At 43.1% G+C, this 22,137-nt stretch overlaps 1 protein-coding gene across 5 annotated transcripts in view; it reads right to left on the reverse strand.

Moving 5' to 3' along the window:
• Positions 1 to 3,941: 3,941 nt before the first annotated feature.
• glra1 (glycine receptor, alpha 1) overlaps positions 3,942 to 22,137 on the reverse strand; it is a 120,872-nt gene continuing 102,676 nt past the window's right edge. For 3 of the 5 annotated variants that reach the window (XM_040043096.1, XM_040043094.1, XM_040043097.1), the window contains one exon: positions 3,942 to 7,207. In XM_040043096.1, coding sequence (XP_039899030.1) covers positions 6,899 to 7,207 — 309 coding nt within the window. In that variant the 3' untranslated portion in view covers positions 3,942 to 6,898. The remainder of the gene's footprint in view (positions 7,208 to 22,137) is intronic. The other 2 variants (XM_040043095.1, XM_040043098.1) reach the window with 1 other exon arrangement.

Genomic DNA, 22,137 nt, shown 5'->3' on the forward strand with positions numbered 1-22,137 from the left:
TTCATCTGTCCCTGTGACTGAGGGATCCTGAGAACAAGCCCCTCCCTCCCTCCCAGGCACAGTTTCTATAACAGTGTGAAAAGTTGACCTTCAGACGCTCGGCTGTGGGTCTGCCACACTCGGGGTCCTTCATACTTGGCCTGACCTCAAGTCTATGCAGCTCTGCATGCTGCCGGGGGAACATCCTGCTTTCACTCACACTGGAGATCAAGAACACAGTTTACAGGAAGGTTTTTTTTTTTTTTTTTTTTTAAATATAAAGATGTTTAAAATGTTCCTTGAACATTTGATTAAAACATTTTATCACAAACATTATAACGATCATTAGAACTTTCTAAACAGTTTCTCCTTTTTAAGGCCTGAACATGATTCACTGAGATACAGAATTCAGTTAAGCTGTGTGATTAGACTCTGATGAGCCATCAAAGCAGAGCCGCATCCTCAGCAGTGTAGACAGTTGTTGGAGGCTTGGGTGGTTCTCTAGGGACCTGGAGGAGGTGGAGATGGGGAGGAGGTGGGCTGCATGAATAAGAATGATATCAGAGGAGTGAGATTAAAGGGCAGTTGGTTTGGAGCAAAGAACAGAGCATCAGGCAGATGAGTGATCACATAGCTTCATTACTGAACACATGAGCTTCCGTCTGAGGTCCAGTTTACCATCACTGTGGGAATGTTTCCTACTGGCTGGGATGTCGGATACAGAGAGGAAGAACCAAAAGAAACCAAACTCAGTGTCTGACCCACGGGAACGGCTGCAATAAACTTCAGAACCAGGTCAAACTGAAAGTGCAATTCCCACCTGAGTGCAGGCTGCAGGCTGACTAACAGATGAGCAACGAGCCCAGCGGCCCTGTGGCTTTAAAGATTTGCATGCAGGTGATTTCTGTCAGGTAAATATCCACTCCTGGAGTCTAGTCTGGAAAGAAACAGTGAACTTGTCAAAGTGCGGGCTCTGCTGCTGTTTAACTTACCAGTCATGTTATTTCTGTGACCACCTGTTGAAAAAGCTCCAGTTTGTTTGAAAATGGGGAACATAGTGTACACCTAACTTAGAAGCTTTCTCTGGAGCTTTCTGGATCTATCCTCAGATCCTGATGGGGAAAAAAACAAACCCCCCCAAATCTGAAACGTGTAGGGATTAAAAACAAAGCTCAGGTGGAGCTCCTGTGGTCCTGCTGCAGACATTTAAATTGCTTCCAGGCGTGGATTCCTATACAAATCTGTAACTTTACACTGATGATATGTGTGCACTTGTGCAGTCCAGACCATATTGGCTGCCTCCACTTTTATATTAAATACATTATATCCACCTTTTATATTATATCCAACTTGGTCCTTCTCCAAACACCAGTGAAAAAGTACAGCAGGAGATAAGGTCTAAATGATGACGTCAACTTTCCTCTTGCTAAGTAAATGCTGTGTTTTACAGTAAGAGCCATGCAGACAGGTTAATGGGAATAAAATAATTAAAGGACCTGCCATTCAAATCTGCTCTTTTCATTCAAAGGAGCAGATTTCTTCCATACTGACTTCTCTTCATCGGCTCCCTGAATTTAAATCCTGCTTCTCACATACAAGGTCTTAAATAATCAGGCCCCATCTTATTTTAATGACCTTACAGTACCATATCACCCCATTAGAGCACTTACCTCTCACAGGTTACTTGTTGTTCCTAGAGTACTTAAAAGTAGAATGGGAGGCAGAGCCTTCAGTTTTCAGGCCCCTCTTCTGTGGAACCAGCTTCCAGTTTGGATTCGGGAGACAGACACTATCTCTACTTTCAAGATTAGACTTCAAACTTTCTTTTTTTGCTAAAGCATATAGTTAGGGCTGGACCAGGTGACCCCGAATCCTCCCTTAGTTAGACTCTCTTTTCTCTCTCCTCTGTGCTCTCAGGTGGCCGCAGCCCCTCCCTGAGTCCGTTGGAGGTCTCTGCCTTTTTCCAGGTGCTAACATCATTACCTGGAGTACATCATGTACCTGACATAGCCACATGCCATATTCCTGGATTCAACAGGATCAGAGGTTTTGATGGAAAGGTGCGACTGCTTTTTCAGACACATAGAGGGACCCCGGCCCATCGTCCCATAATGAACCTTAGTGCGAGGTGTTCCTCTGGTGGCTACTGATGCTATGTGTGTTCTGACACCGGCCGTCTGAGCTACAGCAGCTCATCTGTTGGGTCAGAGCACACAACCCAGCCTTTGCTGCTCCACCCACGACCCCGTCACCGGTTTACCGCCAATACTGACCCCTGCAGAAGAGGAACACTTCACAAGAACTGCAGTTTTGTAGGAAATCCTCACACTCACACATTTTTCCGACTTCTAACGTCAACTTTTAGGACATATGGTTGACCTGCTCCCTTGTCTGCAGCTTAGTGTGAAGCACTCTAATTGCAGGAATTTTGCGTGAGCAGTAGGTGGGACAAAGAAATTCTGAAAGCACGATAAACACAACAAAGAAGTCTGACCTTTATTAAAATAAAAACAACCTGCAGCCGGGATTTCTTTGCAATTTTTAATACTTTTTCTCGAACGATTACACAGATCCTTGAGTCGAGTAACAGAAAGCAGAAGATCCAACTCCAACAACCTCGACAATGTTCAAAAACAGGTAAAGAGATTTTTGTTCAGAAAACCTTTAATCATTAATAGAATTAGTAGTATGACATATTTCAGTAAATATTTAGATATATACAGATACAGCAGAAACGGTACATTCTTTTTTTTTCTCTTCAAATTGCTTCACATTTTTTTATACAAGCCAAAATATCTGCCATTTTATTTATATTCATGCAAAATATTGATTCTCAGATTAATGAAAAATAAAAAGGATTTGCTGAACTTTTTTTTTTTTCATTCTGCTCTGATGTGCACGTTCAGATTATAAGCGTCATAATGAGCATAATCGTAAGTTCGGCAAACGAAACAGGTGCACTTTGTGCCAATACACGAGAGAAGCAACTAAAGCAAAATTAAGGCCATTCCAACTTGTGCAAAGAAAGTAAATAAATAAATAATAATAAGAAGAATCGTCATAATAATGTTTCCTTTAGTTCACAGCAGTTCGAGAGTCTCTGTTTTTTTCTCCTTCTGCCTCGGGGTCATCGGGTTGTATAGTACATACAATAAAATACAAGAGAATCAAACAAACCCTGCAAAAGCCCGTAAATCGTTAATCATCGGCAAATCAAACCATGCTACTTTAAAATCCATAAACGTCTAAAAATGCATCCCTCTCTCTCATCCTTCTGTCAGTTTGCATCACATCGCGATGCAAAACCAACCCACAGTATCCCCCCCTCTGCCCCCCAAACCCACAGAGAACAATGATTAATACGACGGCCTGAGGCCTGACAAAAAGCTCTACAACAACTATGACACGCACGAGACCCACGCCTGAGGGGAGGGCCGTAAATGCTGGGAAATGGTGGTTGAATGGATGCACGATATGCTTCTAGGTCCTCTTTTTTTGTTGCATATTCAACCCCCATATGGCACGAGAAGATGTACATGTGTATGTAAAACAGGCGACTGATGTCCTTGTGTTTTTGGCACAGAAGATAAAAGGAGCCGTCCTAATCAGATTGAGCCGGCTGAGGTTTCCCACCTGGGTGCAGGCCGTGACCACAGAGGAGGCTTCACTGCAAACAGAGGCCATCAGAGGCGGTTTGCATCATACGTGTCGCTCAGAGGAGCTGCCAAGTCTGCAAAATACGATTTTCCTGGCGAGCGTGCACGGATCCATAAGTTCATTTGCTGGGAAGAGCTGCACCTCAAGCTCTATTATAAAAGATATTTTAAAGTTTGTTGTGTGCCTCACCATGACTGAGCCAGGTGGACTAAAAGTCGAACACTTCCATTTAAGACGCCGTTGATTTGTCCCTGTACACAAATATAAAATATTCCTTTCAGCAGCACTAAACGGTTTACTTTTTAAGTACTGCACCTGCTTGACTGACCTGTGTAACTGAAAGAGTTTATTACCTGGAATTAGCTTTAAGGTGATTTCTGGAGAACTTTGGTCAAACCAAGAACGCTGTGTGAGAAGCATCGCAGCAGCCTTTGAAAGGCCCAGTGAGCTTGTTTTGCTTCGTTGCTCCCACATACATGAATAGCAGAGAAGTACAAGTGTGATTTTGGACCTGGGTGAGGTCTTCATTTAACATGCATATTTGTGGGTTTTCAGAAAAAACACCACCTTTTTACTTTCCCTGCTTGAACCGTCTGATCTGCTCTGAATCTGAATCCGTGCCCACATCTCTGAAGGTGTAACGATAAGGTGGGTGAGAGGGTGAAGGCGGGGATTCGACCAGAGCTCACGGAAACACAGCCGCGCATGTGGAAATAAAACGGCCTCTGTAAGTAACCGAAGCACCTCTGAGGTTCCAGCTTTGAGCAGTTTTCCTTTTCTGGGAATGATTCGGTGAATGAGATGCATAGTTTGGACTGAAGCAGATTTTATGGCACTTCCATTTTAAAGTCAGAACAGGCTGGGATCATGTGAGCAGAGGGAGAGGTGGAGCATAGCCCTTCGGATTGCTCGCAGTGTACTTTGAGACAAAGTGAATGATGTAAATTAAAATCTACATCAGATGTTCTGTAAAAGACACAAAACCCAAATTAGTTTTAAGGAATCCCTTTGCTGCGGATTCATGGATTAAACAGCAGGAGGAGAGAAATGAAGAAATCATCCAAATGAAAATATTGTTTTGTATTTCTGTCTCTGAGAATAAAAGGAATATGAAATTATAGCCTCTTAAATCATATTTTTTCTCACAATGCAGAGTTGGACAGCAAAATGTTTGTTTCAGTTAACAGTGGAGATGCACTTTGTGCCAATCTCCCCGTGTCTGATATTTAGACCAAAACAAATAATCCATGTTTTATTGTCAGAGCGAGGAAGGTCTAGCTGGCTGGTTGACTTTCAGCTGGTGGCTCACTGATCAGAGGTTATCAGAGGAATAATCGGAAATGTTCATCCGCTCTCTCTAAGACTCTTACAGTATGTCTGTGGACTGGGACATAACCAGGAAACACAAACTATAATAACTAATAGCTACATTGGGCTAATTTAACCAGCGCACAAGCTGGGATTTAATAAAATGTTTCTGACTGGGCAGTACGGCTGAGCCAGGCCTCCCGGTGTCTCACAAAGAATCGTCGACGTGCTCCTTTGAGGTTTGGCTGCAAAGGCAGGTTTTTGTGTAAGAAGCAGAAAAAGATAGTGTGAGATTGATTAAATGTTTGCAAAAAAAAAAGAACATTTCACATCACAGCCTGTCAGAGTTCTCACTGCACACACATCAGTCTCCTCCTTCCACCTCCTTCCTTCAGATTTCTAGTTTAAAACATACACACATATATATTTATATATATTTTCCTCCATCTACTGATTCGTGTTCATTGGGCAGAAGTGCCTGGGCAGTTTGCAACACCTTTGTCTCCATTCTGACCAATAAGCATGAAAGACCTTTTCTCACTGTCTGCAGCGGGATGTGGATGAGGGTGCTAAGACGTGGGAAAAATCATATTTGCATATACTGATCGTTGCATAGAGAAGCCTGGTGCAAAGTACAAGAAAAAAAAAAGAAACAAATAAAATCATTAGTCACACTTATGAAGCTTCAAATGACGAATCCCCTCATCACAGCCTCTGCATGTAGATGGCGGCGTAGCTTTATGAGGTTTGCAGCTACAGTCGGTGCATACGAATGAGGCGGGAATACAGTTAATTAAGGTAACATATGTCCTCTCGGCTGGGGAGCGGGATGGGCGGCGTCACGTTAAGGCGGGGTCAAACAAGGAAGCACTACTGGAGATGTAAACGTATCTGTGTGTTGCTACGTCCTCGCTCGAGTAGTTCTCTGTCCGCTTTCACCAAAACAAAGCGAAATCTCAAAAACCCAGGAGCCTGCGAGGCGACATCAGCTGCTGACATCAGAGCGCACCTCCTTCCTGCGTGTTAGAGCGCCGCAGGAGCCACGCGTTGAGTCGGCACAGAAATTCATTAAGAAACAACCGAAAAAACAGAAATGAAGGACAGGCAGAGGAACACGGTGAGCACGGATAAATGAGATAGTTTGTCCCATGTCGTCCAGTCGTGTGATTGACAGGTCGGTTCAGTTTCACGGTGCTTGATGGCAGCGGGAGGAAGGGGGAGCTTTGAGGAGTGCTTGCAGTACACATTTGAAGCAAATCTCGATATACAGAAAGCGCGACCTTTGTTCAATGGAAGCACCGATCGAAGCCTTCTTTTCTTTTCTTTTTTTTGGGTGAAAAATCCTTTAAATCCAGACGCCCACCTGTGGAAACAAACATCCTATTTTTTCCCAGTTATGATAACATATATGAGTATATTACACTGCTCTCGCACAACCCACCCGTCACATAGCATTATATCTGTCGTCACACAAAAAGCTAAAATCAAACACAACATTTCTTTTACAAGCCTCGCTTGTTAAGTCCGACTGCTCCCACACAGTTTTTGCTGGGATGCCTGCAAAAGTTGAACTTTTCATTTCTTGAATATATTGCCACATTCATATATCATGCATTTTACTGCATTGCTATTGCACCGGTCCGGATTATTCAGGAGCTGGAAGGAGACGGGAAAGGGGCAGGTTTCGGGGTAGGAGAGGAGATTAAAGGAAAAATAAAGCAATAATAAATATTTGAAATCGTGTCTGTAGGCGTCAGGTGGTGCCATGGTGAGCGACCGCCACAAAGAAAGTGACTTTCCTCGACCAAATGAAGGCGAAGGAAGAGGAAGAGGAGAGAACGCTCGGTGGAAAAAGGGGCAACAGATCTTGTACCGAAGTCAGCGCTCTGTTTCCTTTTCTCTGTCTTCTCCTCTTCGCACCGTTCTCCTCCTCGTCCTCCTCCTCAGCTCTCCACTACTGCTTGTGGATGTCCTCGCTGCGGATGATCTTGTAAATGATCCAGTAGAAAATGTTAAAAATGAGGAAGACGAGCGGGAAGGCCACGCGAGACACCGTGTCGATGCGCTTGGCCCGACTGATGAACAGCTTCTTCATCTCCTCGATGCTCTTTTCGGGTGCGGCCGAGGTCGGGGCATTGTTGTTGTTGCCTTTGATGGCCATGCCGTCCTTAGCCTGCAGGCAAGCGGGGCCCATGCCGTAACCGGGGAAACTGAAGCGGCCCTCGCCCGTCTCATCCTCCTGCAACACAGGCCAAGACTCAGGCTGTTAGGAACCAGAGAAAGACGTTACTGTTGAGAGGTGTGTGTGTGAGTGAATTTCAGAGATGTGCAGACATGCAAAACAAATAACTGATGACGTGGAGTGAAAATGAAAAGCGAGGAAGTGAAGTACTTTATCACATGACCGTGTGTCTGAATAAACCAGAAATTTAAGGTGGAATTAGCGTCTCATTCTCAGCTGGCTGTCTTAATTAAAATAAAGAGGAAAAGAAGAATTACACATATATATATAATGTATGTAGAGAGAGAGAGAATATAGAATATTTGATTCATCTCTGTGCAATTCCATCCTGTTAAGAACAGCGAAAACTACCCCTGGTTTGACCCCTGAATGTTCCCTTCATGCTAATCTTCTTGCACACCCTTGGACAGAGATGGGCAGTAACGCGTTACTGTAATCTGATTACTTTTTTCAAGTAACGAGTAAAGTAAGGGATTACTATTGCAAAAACGGTAATTAGATTACCGTTATTTTCCCGTAGGAACGCTGCGTTACTGCGTTACTAAAACCGTGATTTTTTTGCGAGAATGTCTCATGACAGTGACGTAAGCGAGTGCGACGTTCGTGACAACAGCTGTGTGCAGATCAACAATGGATCATATATCGAGTGCGGGAGAGAGTATGAGCGTGCAGCGTTTAAAGCGTGGAAGTACTGACCTTACTTTAAGTTTGATTCCATAAAAAGTGACAAGAACATTAGTGTCCGTGTGCGTGGGAAGAAAACTTCTTTTTACAGCGAAAAAAACCCCTAAACTTCCAAGCAAGCACCGAGTGCGCAACCACGTAATGGGAAATTCACAGAGAAACTCGTGGATTCTTCCACTGATCGCTGCGGCACACCTGCACCAGGGTAAACCTCCGCCTACCCTACTACTGCTTTACAGGTGAAAATAGAGCAACAGGACCGCTAGTCTTTGACTTTATTTATTTTCTGCTGTGTTTTACTTGCATCTATTTGAAAGACTGTGTGTAAACACAAAAATATATATATATATTTTATGTGCTGGAATGTGCAGAAAATAGGTTTAAATATTAAACAAATTTCTTCCAGTCAGAGAATGTTGCAGATAATTAAATTTTTGCTTGATGCATAAAGTTAAAAGATTAAAACTAATAAAACAAGTTTTAAAAAGAGACTTTTCCATTTGATTACATTTTGTATGATGGATTATGTAGAAAAAGTAGAATTGGGCTGAAAGATCTATCACTTTATCACCTATTCAGGTTGTAAATCGTGTTTTTAAAAAGTAACTAAGTAACTAAGTAATTAATTACTTTTGAAAATAAGTAATCAGTAAAGTAACAGGATTACTTTTTTGGGGAAGTAATCAGTAATTAGTTACTGATTACTTTTTTCAAGTAACTTGACCAACACTGCCCTTGGACCACTGTTCTCTAGTTTTAAATCACTCTGTGCAGTTCCCCTTTTTTACCTCTTACATTTTGTCATGACCTCAAACGTGCAGACAGTAAATGGACCCAATACTGTGTGGATGTTCATCAGAAATGAATATCTGAAAATGGCCCTTTGACTTCATCTGTGTGACCAGAATGAAAATCAAGTTGAAGGGCCAGCATTTTGGGCAAAGAGCTTTTATATGATCCTTTCATCAGTCAGAAGAAAACGCTTGTAACAAACCAGCCTCAAAGGCCACCATAATGAAATGGATATGTAACAATCATCTCTTTCATAGATAGGCAGCCTGGATTTGCTTTTTTAACCATAATAAATCTTACGATATTTCTTGGTCGGGCAGCAGGTTTGACCGATTGTAGGCGGGCACAACTTTAACATCATGACACGTTTGATTGGTGTGTCCATGTTTGATGGCATTAAATAGAAATGTGTTAAACTTTATTAATATGAGCAATGAATACAGAAGTATCATATATATATATATATATCTAATGAACAGCAGTGTGTTTGAGAAACATGGTGTCTTCTATTCAAGTTCCCGTCAGGTATTTGAGAAAAGAAGATGCAATTTTAAGAGCTGCACCACTAAATCGTGATATTTCCTGTGTTGCTATTCCAGTGGTTGGTTGTGACTCATCGATTGTTATTTCGACTGAATGGCCCGGCGGCGCTGTGCAGGGGGGACGAACCCCAAAGCTCGCTGCTAATCACACTCGCTCAGCCTAGATGCAGAAGTCATCGATAGGAGCTGACGCCGGACGCCACGTACGCTCATCTCAGTCGGGAGGACGCGGCCGAATGGATTTGGATTGATTGACATGCGCCGTGCTCAAGGTTACGGCGCGTGCACGGCACTTTCACCCGAGCGCGGCGAGATATTGAAAATCCTATCGCCACACTCACCCTGCCTTTTCATTACAGGACACACAATGACTTCCTTATCTGGTTCAGGGACTCGAACACAAAGGCCTACATGGGCTGAGAGACGGTGAGGGCGTGTGGGGAAACTAAACGAGGAAAATAAACAGCGCAGAATGTCCTTCAAACTTAAAACAACACCCGTGAAATTAAAAATTAGCTTCAATGATAAGGAGTCGTCTTTGTTTGGCTTCAGAGTTTTTGATAAAAGCCGAGGTTGTAAAGTTCACGCTTGAATGCCATTTGTTTGTTTGTTCCCGCAGGCCACGGTGGGAGTTTGTGTGGCAGCTTATCAGCAGGGAATCTTTCCAGTTCATTTTGGCTGAAAAGGAAAAGAAAAAGAGCATTTTATGATCGGAAAACACGCAGGAGCAAAATCGAAAGCAGGAGGAGGAACTGTTGGCAGCAGAAGGACCAAAGTGACGCAAAACCTCTGCAGCAGCAACAAATCAAGCTGCCAACCAAACAGACGCCTCAGTTCTCTTCAGTTAGACCAGCCTCTGGTTTCTAGCAGGGGGAAGGAGCTAAAAAAGAGTCAATAATGAGCCTGTTTGTCTTGATATCATCAATAACACAGAGAAAAGGGTTAAAAATGCTCCAAAAATCCGATCAAATAAAGCAGCACAGCCGGGTGAGGGAGATGTACTGAGAGTGTGTGTGAGTGTGTGTGCGTGAGTGTTAGACCACCAGGTAACGATCCATTTTTAGTGCCTCATGTCCCCGTTCTGTCCTTGCATGCACTTCAAGCCATCTATTACTGTTAATACATGTACACACACACACATGTGCACACACACACACTCACACACGCCCGTGCGCGCTAGATGTCGATGCATTAGCTGTGATGCTAGCCGACCTCTGCCTGTCCTTCAGTGACGCTGCTAAACTATTACAGATGCTCTGCTTTATTCTGCCTGCCATGTGATTAATGTGGAGGGCGGAGGAACGTGAGGAGGAGACACAATGAGAGGAACGGCAGAGGGAGAAAGAAAAGGTGGAGTAATGACGAAAAGAAAGGAAGTCAGAGAAGGAGAACAATAAGGGACAAGGGAGGAAGACCTGCAGCCTGCAGACTTGGCGAAAAGAACTCACAAGGTTCCTGAAGGAACCCATCGAAGAACGCCTCCGCATGGACCAGGTGATTCATTACATTTATGCCTAATTATAAAAATGTCCTCCATTAACACACAAGCTCTGGGCCCGCACAGTCCACGGATGGATGGATGGGCGGAGGAGAATTAAGGTTTGCCCTTTGGATTCTACAAAGGAGCCTCAAAGGATCCAGCTCATCTAATGTCTCTTCTCTGATACAGCCCAAAAATCGAATCCTAACATATTTACACACATACGAAATCTGCAAAGTTATGGACCGTGAGATGTTTGGTCTCTGCACCGCCACAAGTGCAGACTAAGCTTTAATCCCAGGGGGGCAAAAACAAATATGACATTGACCGTTAAAGCCAGTTCAAGGGTGGTCTTCTCTTCATAAATGAAGCAGATAACAAGTCTGCTCCAAACTCGGTGTAGTATCTACTCCAACTGTGGCAATTACATTTGCAAGCTGTTTGTGTAAACAAGTGCAAAGGAGCTCTCGGTGCAAGTGCATCCCTAACTTAATGTCCACCACTTCAGGTCAGGGTTAATATTTTAGCCTCATGCTAAACAAGGGAACACTAGGAGTGGCCTAACCATATTCCCGAGGCCAGCGTGGTGATAAAAATATAATCCTAATCAGGATGATCACTGGATCCTTTCTACGGCAAACCAATCATTGGCCAATGAGGCCATATTAGATTTTGTAAATACATCGAAAGACGTCAGACCAGCTCTGCAACTAAAACTAACATCAGCCTTTAAACGAACCACATGAAGAACATATTACAGAGAAAGCCGAGAAGGTCTCCCACGTGGAGGCAGCGTGATGTATGGCTTCCAGTGTGCCCGTGGTTTTTGTTGGATGACAGAAGCAGTGTAACAACACTCGCTGCTCAGATTCCTGCGGGAAGTTTCGTTTTTGGGGAACTCTCCACAAAGTGTTAAGGATGAACACTTTCTGTATGATTTATGTTCCTGAAATCAGGGACTACATGTTAATTTCCTAGTGAATATTCTTTGTTCACCGCCTTGAACCGAAGCTGAGAGTCGGCACTCAGAGCTGGCTGAAGGTTCCCAGATTTGTATTGGTACTGGTGACAGAGAAGCTTGTGTGATTTTCTCAGCACCATCTTGTCCTTTTGTCACGTGAAATTTTATCATAATAACTGGACTCGTCTTTAATCTGTACCTGGTAGATGAACACTTTGCTGGATGAAACAGACGGGATAGTCGAGCAGAACAGAAACAATAGACAAGACTAGGGTCAGATAGAAAACAAGTACAGTTAAAGTTAAAGAAAATATGAAAGATGGTAAAAGGGAATGAAATAATGTTGAAAAGTAGAATGCTCAGAAAGAAGCTGGGGTAGCGCAGGAGAGGGAAGACGCTAAAAGAGGAGTGGAAAAAAGAGGAAGAGGACCTCTTAGCTCACTCATCCATCACACTTTCATCTCTGGATTGAAGCGTTTCTATCTCCGCCTCAGCTGATGTGATTAATCGAGCAGATTAGCAGGAAGCTGAAAGCGAGCTGCATCAGGCCTGCCATCCTCCATGTCTCCTCTGCTAACATTACCCTTGGATACTTGTTTTAGAGACCTGCATTTACATAAAACAGGATTCAGAGAGGTGTCAGCCCCAACTAACGCCAGCATCAGTCTCTGCTGAAAGAGGCTGGAGGAGGAATTTCTTGGCTTGCGTTTCGCTTTATGATTTCCCCCTAAGCAATTCCAGCCAAGCGCCGGGGAAGGAAATATATTATACATTTGCCTCGGCCGATCCATTTTCCGGTGGATCCATCTCAAACCGCCCTCCACCTCCTCTCCCTGTCTCCCTTCTGCCTCTCGCCTCGATTAAGGCCATTTGAGGCTTTTTAGGACATTTCAGCATCAATATGTCAGTGCTGAGTGGATTCTGGTGTGCTGACAGGAATATCCAAGTAATGTGAACTTTTCCATTCGTACCTATGGTATTTTGTGCCTTTAATTCACCCCAACTTAGTTTGTTATAAGCAGCAGGTTGAGACTGATATCCGGCTATGACAGAGTACACTTCACACCTGGAAATACATCCAGGATCCGTCTCCTGTCTGGCCACTTGTGATTGGATTCTGCATCGCAGCATAGATTTGATTTTATCTGTGAAATAACTGCGCTCGGGCACGGGAACATATTTGTCATCCCGAGAAGGTTAGTGTGGCTGTTTGTCGAAGATGCTGCTGTGCACCACTTTTATAGTTTTGTGTGGCAGAAGGAAGCACGGCAGCTGCAGGGGAGGTTTTTGATGCTTCAAATGCATTCCTGAGTTTCTTCTTCATGTCATTCAGTTTGTGGTAACGTGGGTCCCTTACGTCAGCACACACAGCTCTAAGGCTGCTTTGGCACTTTTTATATTTATATAAAAATATATATATGTCGGCTCCAAAATAGTTTTCATTATTTCATTTCATTTGTGGCCTGAGTCATCCAGTCAGAAATGAGCTCTGGACGTGATCTGGCTGTTCTGGATTATCTAAACTATTTTGGTGCTTATTTGGACTTTTCCTGCTCTCTCCCACGTTTCCTTGCCTTTGTCTTGTTTCCACTTCCTGATTTATTGTTTCATGTTTTCGTCTTCCCTCCTGATCGTTTCCACCTGTGTCTGCCTGCCCTCATTAGTCTTACCTGTTTCTCCTTTGCTCTGTGTGCAGGTATAGGCTGTGTCTCAATTCATAGGCCACATCCTCCTGAGGCCGCATTTGAAGGCCGATTACATCACAGCGATGTGACAAAGGCTGTCCCAATTCGAAGGCTGCTCCAAATGCGCCCGACAAATGCGTCCTTCATTTCCCCAAATTTGAGGATAGGTCAGGTGTATCCTTCGTGGTGCAACCTATCCCCGATTTAATAGCGCGGCCCAGCCAATTCCAGTTTCCAATAATGGCGGCAGCTACTTAGTTGTAATATTACTCTTATTACTCTTTGCTATACTGTATTCATTAAATTAGTATTTATAATATCTTTATAATAATATAAATACTTTTCAAAACGCATCGATGGCGGAGGAGGACGGCTAAAGAGCTTGAAATATTACTCTTTCTGTGTCACAAAATAAACTTTTAACATATTTTCAGGCGAGAATGCAGCTGTGTCAACTTCAAATATCTGCTCGGTTTATCAAGACATCACATATTTGCAAGAGTGCTCTGACGTCTGTTACCCACCAGCTCGATAGCTGACCGGGTAGTCAAGGTTCACTAGAGTTGGTGAGAACACTGGAGCACATCATTTTCAGACCCCGCATGGACTTTCGCTACTCAAGTTAAACATGATATATAAGTCACTTAGATAACTTAAAAATGTTATTGTTTGGCTTTTTTCAGTGTTTTATTTGTTCCTGAGTAAATCATTTTGGCTGTGATTAAAGTTATAGTTTTCACACAGCTGAATAAACGTCAAACAGAAAACTGATTAAACAGGAGCGTGAGATGGTAGAGAATTTACTCCAGTGTCGTGTTATATTTTAGATAGCAAGGAGCAGACGGCTGAGTTTATTAAACTCCACCAAGACAGCGGTGACGCAAATCTGAAGGCTGGACTGTCCCATTTCACAGACATCAAACCTGCGAGGTGTTATCAGGTGTGGGTGTGGCAACTGCACTTTTAAAAAACTAGTTGCTGTTTTCAATTATTTTGACTGCTCACGCTGCACTGCATGATGGATCTCCTGCAGTGTGACTAAACAGCAGCTCTTTAACTTGAATCTGGGGAATGTAAAGTCGTGGGAGCTGTCTCTGAGTAGAACACATGGCAGTTAACAGTTGCAGTTGGTTCAGCAGGTTTTTGTCAAATAATCAATAATCGAGTCTTTGCATTTCCAGTCTGATCCTGGGCTGGAATTCATCATGTACAACCCTTTGAATGTCCGAGAAAAAAAACAGGAAGCTGCTACTTGCTGCGCTCCTGATGAACGATACTGATGATGATTTAGAAGCTGTTGCTTGGTCTCGTTCTTTACCTGTGACTCATCACAGTACAAGTACAAGGAACCAAGCTTTATATGAAACTGAATGATCGCACGTCACAGCCTACCCATTTCACCTCAACTCAAAATTCCAAGTTCTTTTCTCAGTTTCAAGTCATTTTCCCATTCAGGTGGCGGAAATGAGCTTCCCACAAATACCTGAGCAGTTTTATTATTAAAATCTGTCACAGATGGGAGAAACTGTGAGACCTTCTTGTTCAACAATCATCTGCAGCTCTGATTAGCCACATTCTCTCCCACGACGCCCACATCAGCCATCTTAAACATGTTATTTTCAGTTGCCGTAGTTACAGGTGCAAATGTGTGTATTTCTGCCAATGAGATATCGAAACAGGAGTTGTGTGAGCATGGGTGTTCAGAACATTTAAATTGCAGTTGTTCATTCATCTTCAGCAGTGCAGAGAGTAAATTCGTGAGCTACTGACACTCAGTCATTAAGTTAATTCATATTAATACCTGTGTCCTTGTCCATACTTATAAGTGAAGTTTCAGAGCAGAAAAGTAAAACTTTATGTGGATCATTAATAATTTCCAACTGCATTCTGTAAGCGAGTCATTTACCATACCAACACTTGAGACCATTTTCATTAAAAAAGAGGCACAGACGTTTTTCTACTTCATTCTGAGACTTTAAGAGAACAGAGATTAGACTCTGGAGACACTACTAACTGTGATTCTGTTAAATGAGCTTTGTATAATGATGTTACAGATGTTACACAGGCTGGTCAAATCGTGTTTGTGGTCAGCTCCCAAATTAAACACAGCTGCTAGCTGCTACCTTAATGATAGCTTCACAAGCGGCAATATCGGTAACTGCTAATAGCTAAACGGCTAACCTTAACATTTATGATAACTGTTAAATAATTTGGTCCTGTTATTTCACGAAATTCCTCATAAAGACCAGGGTGTCTGTCTGTCACTAGCAGCTGATCCGTTTAGCTGCTAGTGGGGGTGGGGGGTGGGGGGGTTAGGGAACAGGCTTGCTGTCTACAACCTGCCAACATGGATGAATCCTGGGTTTGGGCACAGAAAATATCTCCATGAAAAACACTTGTAAAAAAACTGCAACCAAATATATCAGAGATTGTGATTCTGACCCAGGAGGAGGAGTCACATTGTCAAAGGTAGGGAAAAACCAGTCCTTCATATGCTCGTTATGGTGACATGAGCCTGGAAGTTTACCCAGAATGCCCTTGCTGAAATTTCCTACAGCGAATCATCAGACAGATTGCTGGTTTCTGCTCCTCTACATTACATGAAACTGCTGCAGTTCTTCAGACTGACAGATCTGTCACACTGATGCTCTAATGAGGCAAATTAAAAAGTCCTACTTCAACCTAGCTGGTTGTTAAGTGATGACGTATGTAACCCTGCTTCCAGGTCTAAACTACTCTGCATTTATTAAGGATGATGTGTTTTAACATGTTTTAATGCTTTATATCTTGTTCTATTTAATCTGAACAAGCCCCTAAAAAAAGCCAGTGATCACTGTCGGCCTGTCTCGGTTTTTATTATCACTATCATCATCTTAAAGCTCAGTTTTTAAAACCTTACGATGTAACTACAGCCCAGCCCAGCCCATGCAGCATTATATTAATAACTAACCTCGTATTGTGGATGGATTATCTCAGTTGTTCTCCTGACTGAAGTTTGGTCCGTTTACAGCATCCTGCCATGCAATTGCATTTGTCCCTAACCATCAGGAACCCTCACGTTAACTTTTATCGAGTAGAAAAAAGTTAGCAAAAAAAGTTAGCTTCACTGTGTTTATATTATGCTAACTATAGCTGTGTAGCTAGCCACCACGTAGCACATCATTATATACCAGCTAGCCCAACTTCAGTAACCCTGCAAATGTCACTGCTGTTTAGTTTTCTGTCTTCATTTACATCTCAAGTGATAGCAGAGCTGTACATTTTAATTTTTTCAGAAGGCTGTACGAGGAAAGTTTATGGATGTTCCTGATGATGTTTTGTAAAACTTTGGCAGTGATGATATTGGAGTGCCCTGTGTGACCTGGAATGATGAACCACACGATCTGCTGCTCTCTTCCTGTATCTCCTCTCTTTGCACTTCAACCGTGTGTGACATAAATATCTTTCGGGGAAGCCACGTCACCTTTTCACTCAATCTGAGGTTTGCATTTTGGTGTCAGTTAGTGTTCATGCTGACATTAATTTAGCTTTTAATGCAGGTGAGGACAGTTTCTGAAGCTGAAGGTTGACCATCCACAGAAATGGTAAAAATGTTTTCTGTGTTATTTTGAGCTTGAGACATTGTGGTGGTCCATGAGCTCACACATTTATTGTCATCTACATATGAGGTTCTTATCTGTGCGATTGGCTGATTTCCATTTTATTACATGTTTAATCAGGATTACATGTCCTTGTTCTGGTTTCATTCCTTTTACTGGCTGGGTTTTTTGGTAGAAACCAGTTCAGGAGGAGCTCACAGTAGATAGTACAGTGTACGGGATGGCCTCTTGGCCAAGAGGTCATCCTTTTATTCTTGAGAAAACATGGAGAGCCTCATGCAAATTCATGTCTGACTAATCCCGAGGCTTTCAGCACTACAATAAGGGCGAGAGGTCGGCACATTTCCCTGTCCAGCAGATAAATATGGATATTTAAATAAAAATTTGCATGATGTTGTAGTGTGATCAGTACAAATCTGTACTTGTACTGAGCAGCTTGATGAAAACAGGGGCTATAAGCACTTTCAACCACTACTTTGCTTGATTTTCCTGATGGGGACTCAGGAAGAATGCCGAACGCCACTCAACAGCCAGCCTGTCAATCCAGAGGTTCAGCCGCCATGTATGGCTCATTGCTCACACCGCGCTTCTTTGGGCCTCCTAATCCCCGAGCTCTCTTATCTGCCTTTGTTCTCAGAGCTGGCGAACAGCCTGTGCGATCAAGGCATTTAGAGAAACCAGCATGTCGACCCCCCCCCCCCCCCCCCACCACCACCACCAAACGCCTAATCATGGCTAACGAGCTGATTATAGCCGATCAATCAGGATGTCAGTTTCCCTAATAAGGCGCTGTCATTATAAAACAGTGGGACGGAGGCTGCAGCGGGGAGGACATGTCCCCCAGGCCTCTTCTCCAAATGCACATCTCTCTTCCCAGAAGGCCGACCGGGCTGCAGGGGAGGAAGCATCATCTCATTGCTCTCCTTCTTTTCTCGTGTTTTTAAGGTGAACGAGATGCAGGAGAGGACCGTCGTGTGCTTTAGTCGCTTGCTGCTTTGATGTGCTTGAGTGTTTGTGTTACTCTGACTGTGGATGTAACGCAGGGCAGTCACTTTTAATGCATCTGATGCGAGCCACTCCACTCCACAGTGGATAATTCACAAATAATTTTTTAACGAAGGCCTCTCTTCATCTTAATACTAATTAGAATTTGTAAGGGAAGGCACTGCAGACAGTCCTGATTGAAGCGGAGGCAAAGGCAGTAATGTTTGACTTCCCTTTGATTTCTAAAGAGGCTCTCGTTTTCAGTCTGGAGAGCTTGACTGTGTTAAACAAGCGAGCTGCTGCCAGGCGGGCCTATCCTTCAAGGATGAGTGGCGCTATTGATCTGATCCCCATGCAGTAGCTGTGCTCGCCCAGCAGGGGGGGATGTTTCTCTGCGTGGACGTTGGCAGCAGCGTTTGCTCTCACAGGGCTGCGGTATCTGTCTATTTGATGTCCTCTCGCTCTGTCTTTCTAATTAGACGTCCTTCTGAAGCAGGTATCCTGAGTCCAATTGCTTCTGCTCTTTCTCTGACTCGTTGTCCCCGAACTATCAGTGTCACTAACAAATCAATAAAACATCAGAGTAGAAACCACAGAAATCAGCACAACTGAGACTCCTCCAACTGCTGCTGCTGTGGCTACCTGCGCCGCAAACACAGCTCCGTCCGATGCTGAAATACGAGCCGGGGCGGGGAGCAGAGCGACAGCAGGCTGCGGCTTTCACTTGGATTTGCATACCTGCTGATTTCAGCCAAAGATTTCCAGTCCCCAAGAAATCAAGGCACAAGCTGGCTGTCCTTTCACTCTCACTTTTGTATATGTGCACTTGATGCTTCAAAGCACTTTTACAGCATGCATCTCAATAGTTGCATAACAGCCACAAAGTCCTCGAGGACATTGTTCACTCTGACTGCAGCGGCTTCCAACTGTACTCAGCTGCAGCTCATAGCGCTTCATCTCTGCTGCAGCCAGAATGGCAGGAAACAAACCGCTCTGGGGAATAATTACTCTAATCCATTACAATGTACCGTCCTACGACAATTACCACACTTAGAGGAAGGCATGTGCTCACCATTGTAATTACCTTAAAACACAGCTAATGTATATTAGGGCTAAAGTCAGCACAGATGGTTATTCTCTTTCAGGAAGGAATCACTCCACTAGATGACAGGAACCCCTCAAAAAGTGTATTTAACTCGTACCACAGATCCTCACGTGTCCCAATACGAAGGTTTATATGTGCGAGCAACATCTGAATCCAGCTTCTTCTCGCTCTGGACCGGCCCGAGTGTCACGGCACTGACTGAGCACACGTACGAGTGCACTGGTGTCACATATGTGCCTCTGTGTATGTGCCAGCTGGCCCTCCGCTGATTGTGAAGTTGTTACTGTGACCTTATAAGCTGCTGCTGTCAGTGCTTGGAAGTGATGCACTAATTTTCATGCTAATGCAGCAAGATGCTCTGAACATCTGCACGAATAAGCTCAGAGAAAACTAGTTCTAGACTAGCGAGGGCACCTGTTTGGCAGTCACACCTCAAAGTTTAATCAAACTAAGAAGCCAAAACCTCTAATGACCAGAAGGGGCAGCAGTGAGTCAGCCCTCATAGACTCCCGTGTTAAAACCTTCCAGCAGAAATAAACGTGTTTACAGCCTGATACACAAACTGGTTTGGTCCCTGTAGATAATTCCAACCAGTTTGTGGTAACTGTAGAGGAAACACGGGTGAAACCGATGCTTGTAATGTCTTTAGAAGGATTTTTAAACCAATCATTTTACATTTTATTTTGCTTAGTGATCTTGCCTTTAACTCTTGTTTTCGTTAGTGAAATTCTAGTTTTTCATTTGTATATTAATTAGCACTAACAGAGTGTTTTCCAGCAGCTCTGGATTATCATGGAAATTAATCTCTGTCCAAAATAAAAGTATATTATACCTCTGTTATATTAACAGAGGTATAATAACACAACTCAACAACAGCAATACTAAGAGCCTCTGTTTGGCGTAAGGAAGTTGTTTATCTTACCAGAGTTTTGTGTTCTCCTGTAACTGGTTGGCAAACGCCTTCCCTGGAACATGTCACACTTTCAGAATTTTAAGTGGAATAACACCTAGTGGGAGGCAACCTGTCTCCAAGCAATCTCAGTCTGACACAGAGAGACGAGGTCCCAGCTGATTAGTGGAACTCGTATTCTAGTTTTTTCAGGTCAGTTGGATGCCGTTCTGCAGTAAGGACTCTCTTGTCACTATTGTGGAGGAACTTCAGTTTCTCTCTGTGAGGTTCTGAATGTAGTTCGTTTCTATGTAACAGAAATTCAACAGATTTGTGATTTTTGTTAATTTATCACAGTTAATCGCTGATTTATGACAGATAAACTGATAGCAGGCTGACTCTAGCTTATTTAAGTCTCCATATTGGATCGCCAAAGTTACAGACCTGGTTGCAGACCTGGTTGCTATCCTCAAAGTGACCAGGTAAGTTCATCACACATAGTCACAATCATTTAGGCTGTGCTGCAGACTCCAACCATTGTTTTCCCTAAAGCCTTAGCATAACAGGCTTATCTGTCTAATGCAGGTAGGAAGCATTAGCTAATTACTTAACACTTCACCCTTTAATCCAGCCGTAGTCACTTCCTGGGAAGTAGACAGCCTGAGGTGTATATGATCATCAGTGATGACCTGAAGCTATCGTACATTTCATTTCATTCATTCAGTTTTATTTATATCCACATCACAGTTGCCTCAAGGTGCTTCATACTGTAAGGTAAAGACTACAGTAATACAAAAGACCCTATCATCGAATCACATCACAATATCTGGGACAGCAAATGCAGTAAATATATGAGGACAGGACTTAACTGTGCTAATGACTGGGCTTCTAAAACACCAGGTTATAATCATGGTTAGATTGCGGTTATTTTTACATCTCAGCTGGAATTTAGATTTGACCGAGCAGTCCTGTGTTAGTGAGGTTTATGCGTGCTGGAGCGCAGCAGTGACAGTTTCCTCTGCAGCGAGCTTAAACCTGACTGATAGCCCTCTCGCAGCCGTAATGGAGGGCTGTGGATCACATTAGACTCACATTAGAAGCACTGGCCAGAGAGGTTAATTAAGAACGAGTGACGCCCAAGGACTGAACGCCTCTCACTCGCTGTGTTCCGACGGGGTTTCGCTGTCATCAGATTTCCTTCACAGCGGTCGGGATTAATGGTGATGATCTTATTGAGGGTGCTCATACATTTATTAAGGGATCATTTTATTCCATTTTTATTGTGCCTGAAATAAAGTAAAAAGACCCAAGGAGCTGAATTTTAAGTTGTTTTATACTTTTGAAGAATTCCTCCATTTCCACCAAATTATGCAGACCTCTCAGCAAAATCCTGCTTTAAATGCAAATACCTCGAATTGATCTCTGTTTTCTTTGCGTCCTTAGAAGTCCTTGTAGCCTCTTGTTGTTAAGGTGTTGTGATGAGATGAGTTGTGCACAAGTGGTGGAGAGTAAGTAGTTTTACATAAGTGCACTCCTGAAATATTTGACTTAAGTAAGCACCTTTTATTTCAGGCAGGGTTCTTATGTCGGGTTCAGGCCGTCGAGTTCACGCTGCTAGGTTTAGGCGGTTTGGTTACGGCTGTGGGGTTCAGGTTGCCAGATTCAGGCTGTCTGTCAGGGTTCAGACCATAAAGTTCAAGCTGCCCAGTTCAGGCCGTTGGGTTATGGTTGTGCGATTCAGGTCGCTGGGTTCAGGCTGTCTGTCGGGTTCAGGATTGACTGATCCCGGAGTTGTTTTCTGTAAAGCTCGCCAACATTACTTTGGTAGCAGTTCGGATGTATTTAATAAGCCGTTTGTCACTAAAGCTTTGAGCTCTGAATAAAGCACTGACTGATTTATTCAGATATTCATTGTCCCTGCATACTTTTCATATACTGTGATATGTCTACAATTAATCAGGTACCTTTCTGTGTATGAAAATTCTTTCAGAAAGTTTTGTTTGAAAAATATATAAGATTTGGATTAAAGGTGAGCACAGAGAAACATTTTAACTCTGGACGTATATCTCCAAAAATGAAACTTTTAAACTTTTTTAATCTGACTTCCAGCAGAAAGTCTTTGTGATGTGTTTAAACAAATATGACATGTTTGCAAACTGAATTAAAACAGGCTGATTTACTGTAGTTTATAATATTAGTGACACCACAATAGTTAAAAATAACAGCCTAG

The sequence above is a fragment of the Simochromis diagramma genome, unplaced genomic scaffold, assembly GCF_900408965.1.
Source record: "Simochromis diagramma unplaced genomic scaffold, fSimDia1.1 OVJJ01000433.1, whole genome shotgun sequence".
Classification (NCBI taxonomy): domain Eukaryota; kingdom Metazoa; phylum Chordata; class Actinopteri; order Cichliformes; family Cichlidae; genus Simochromis; species Simochromis diagramma.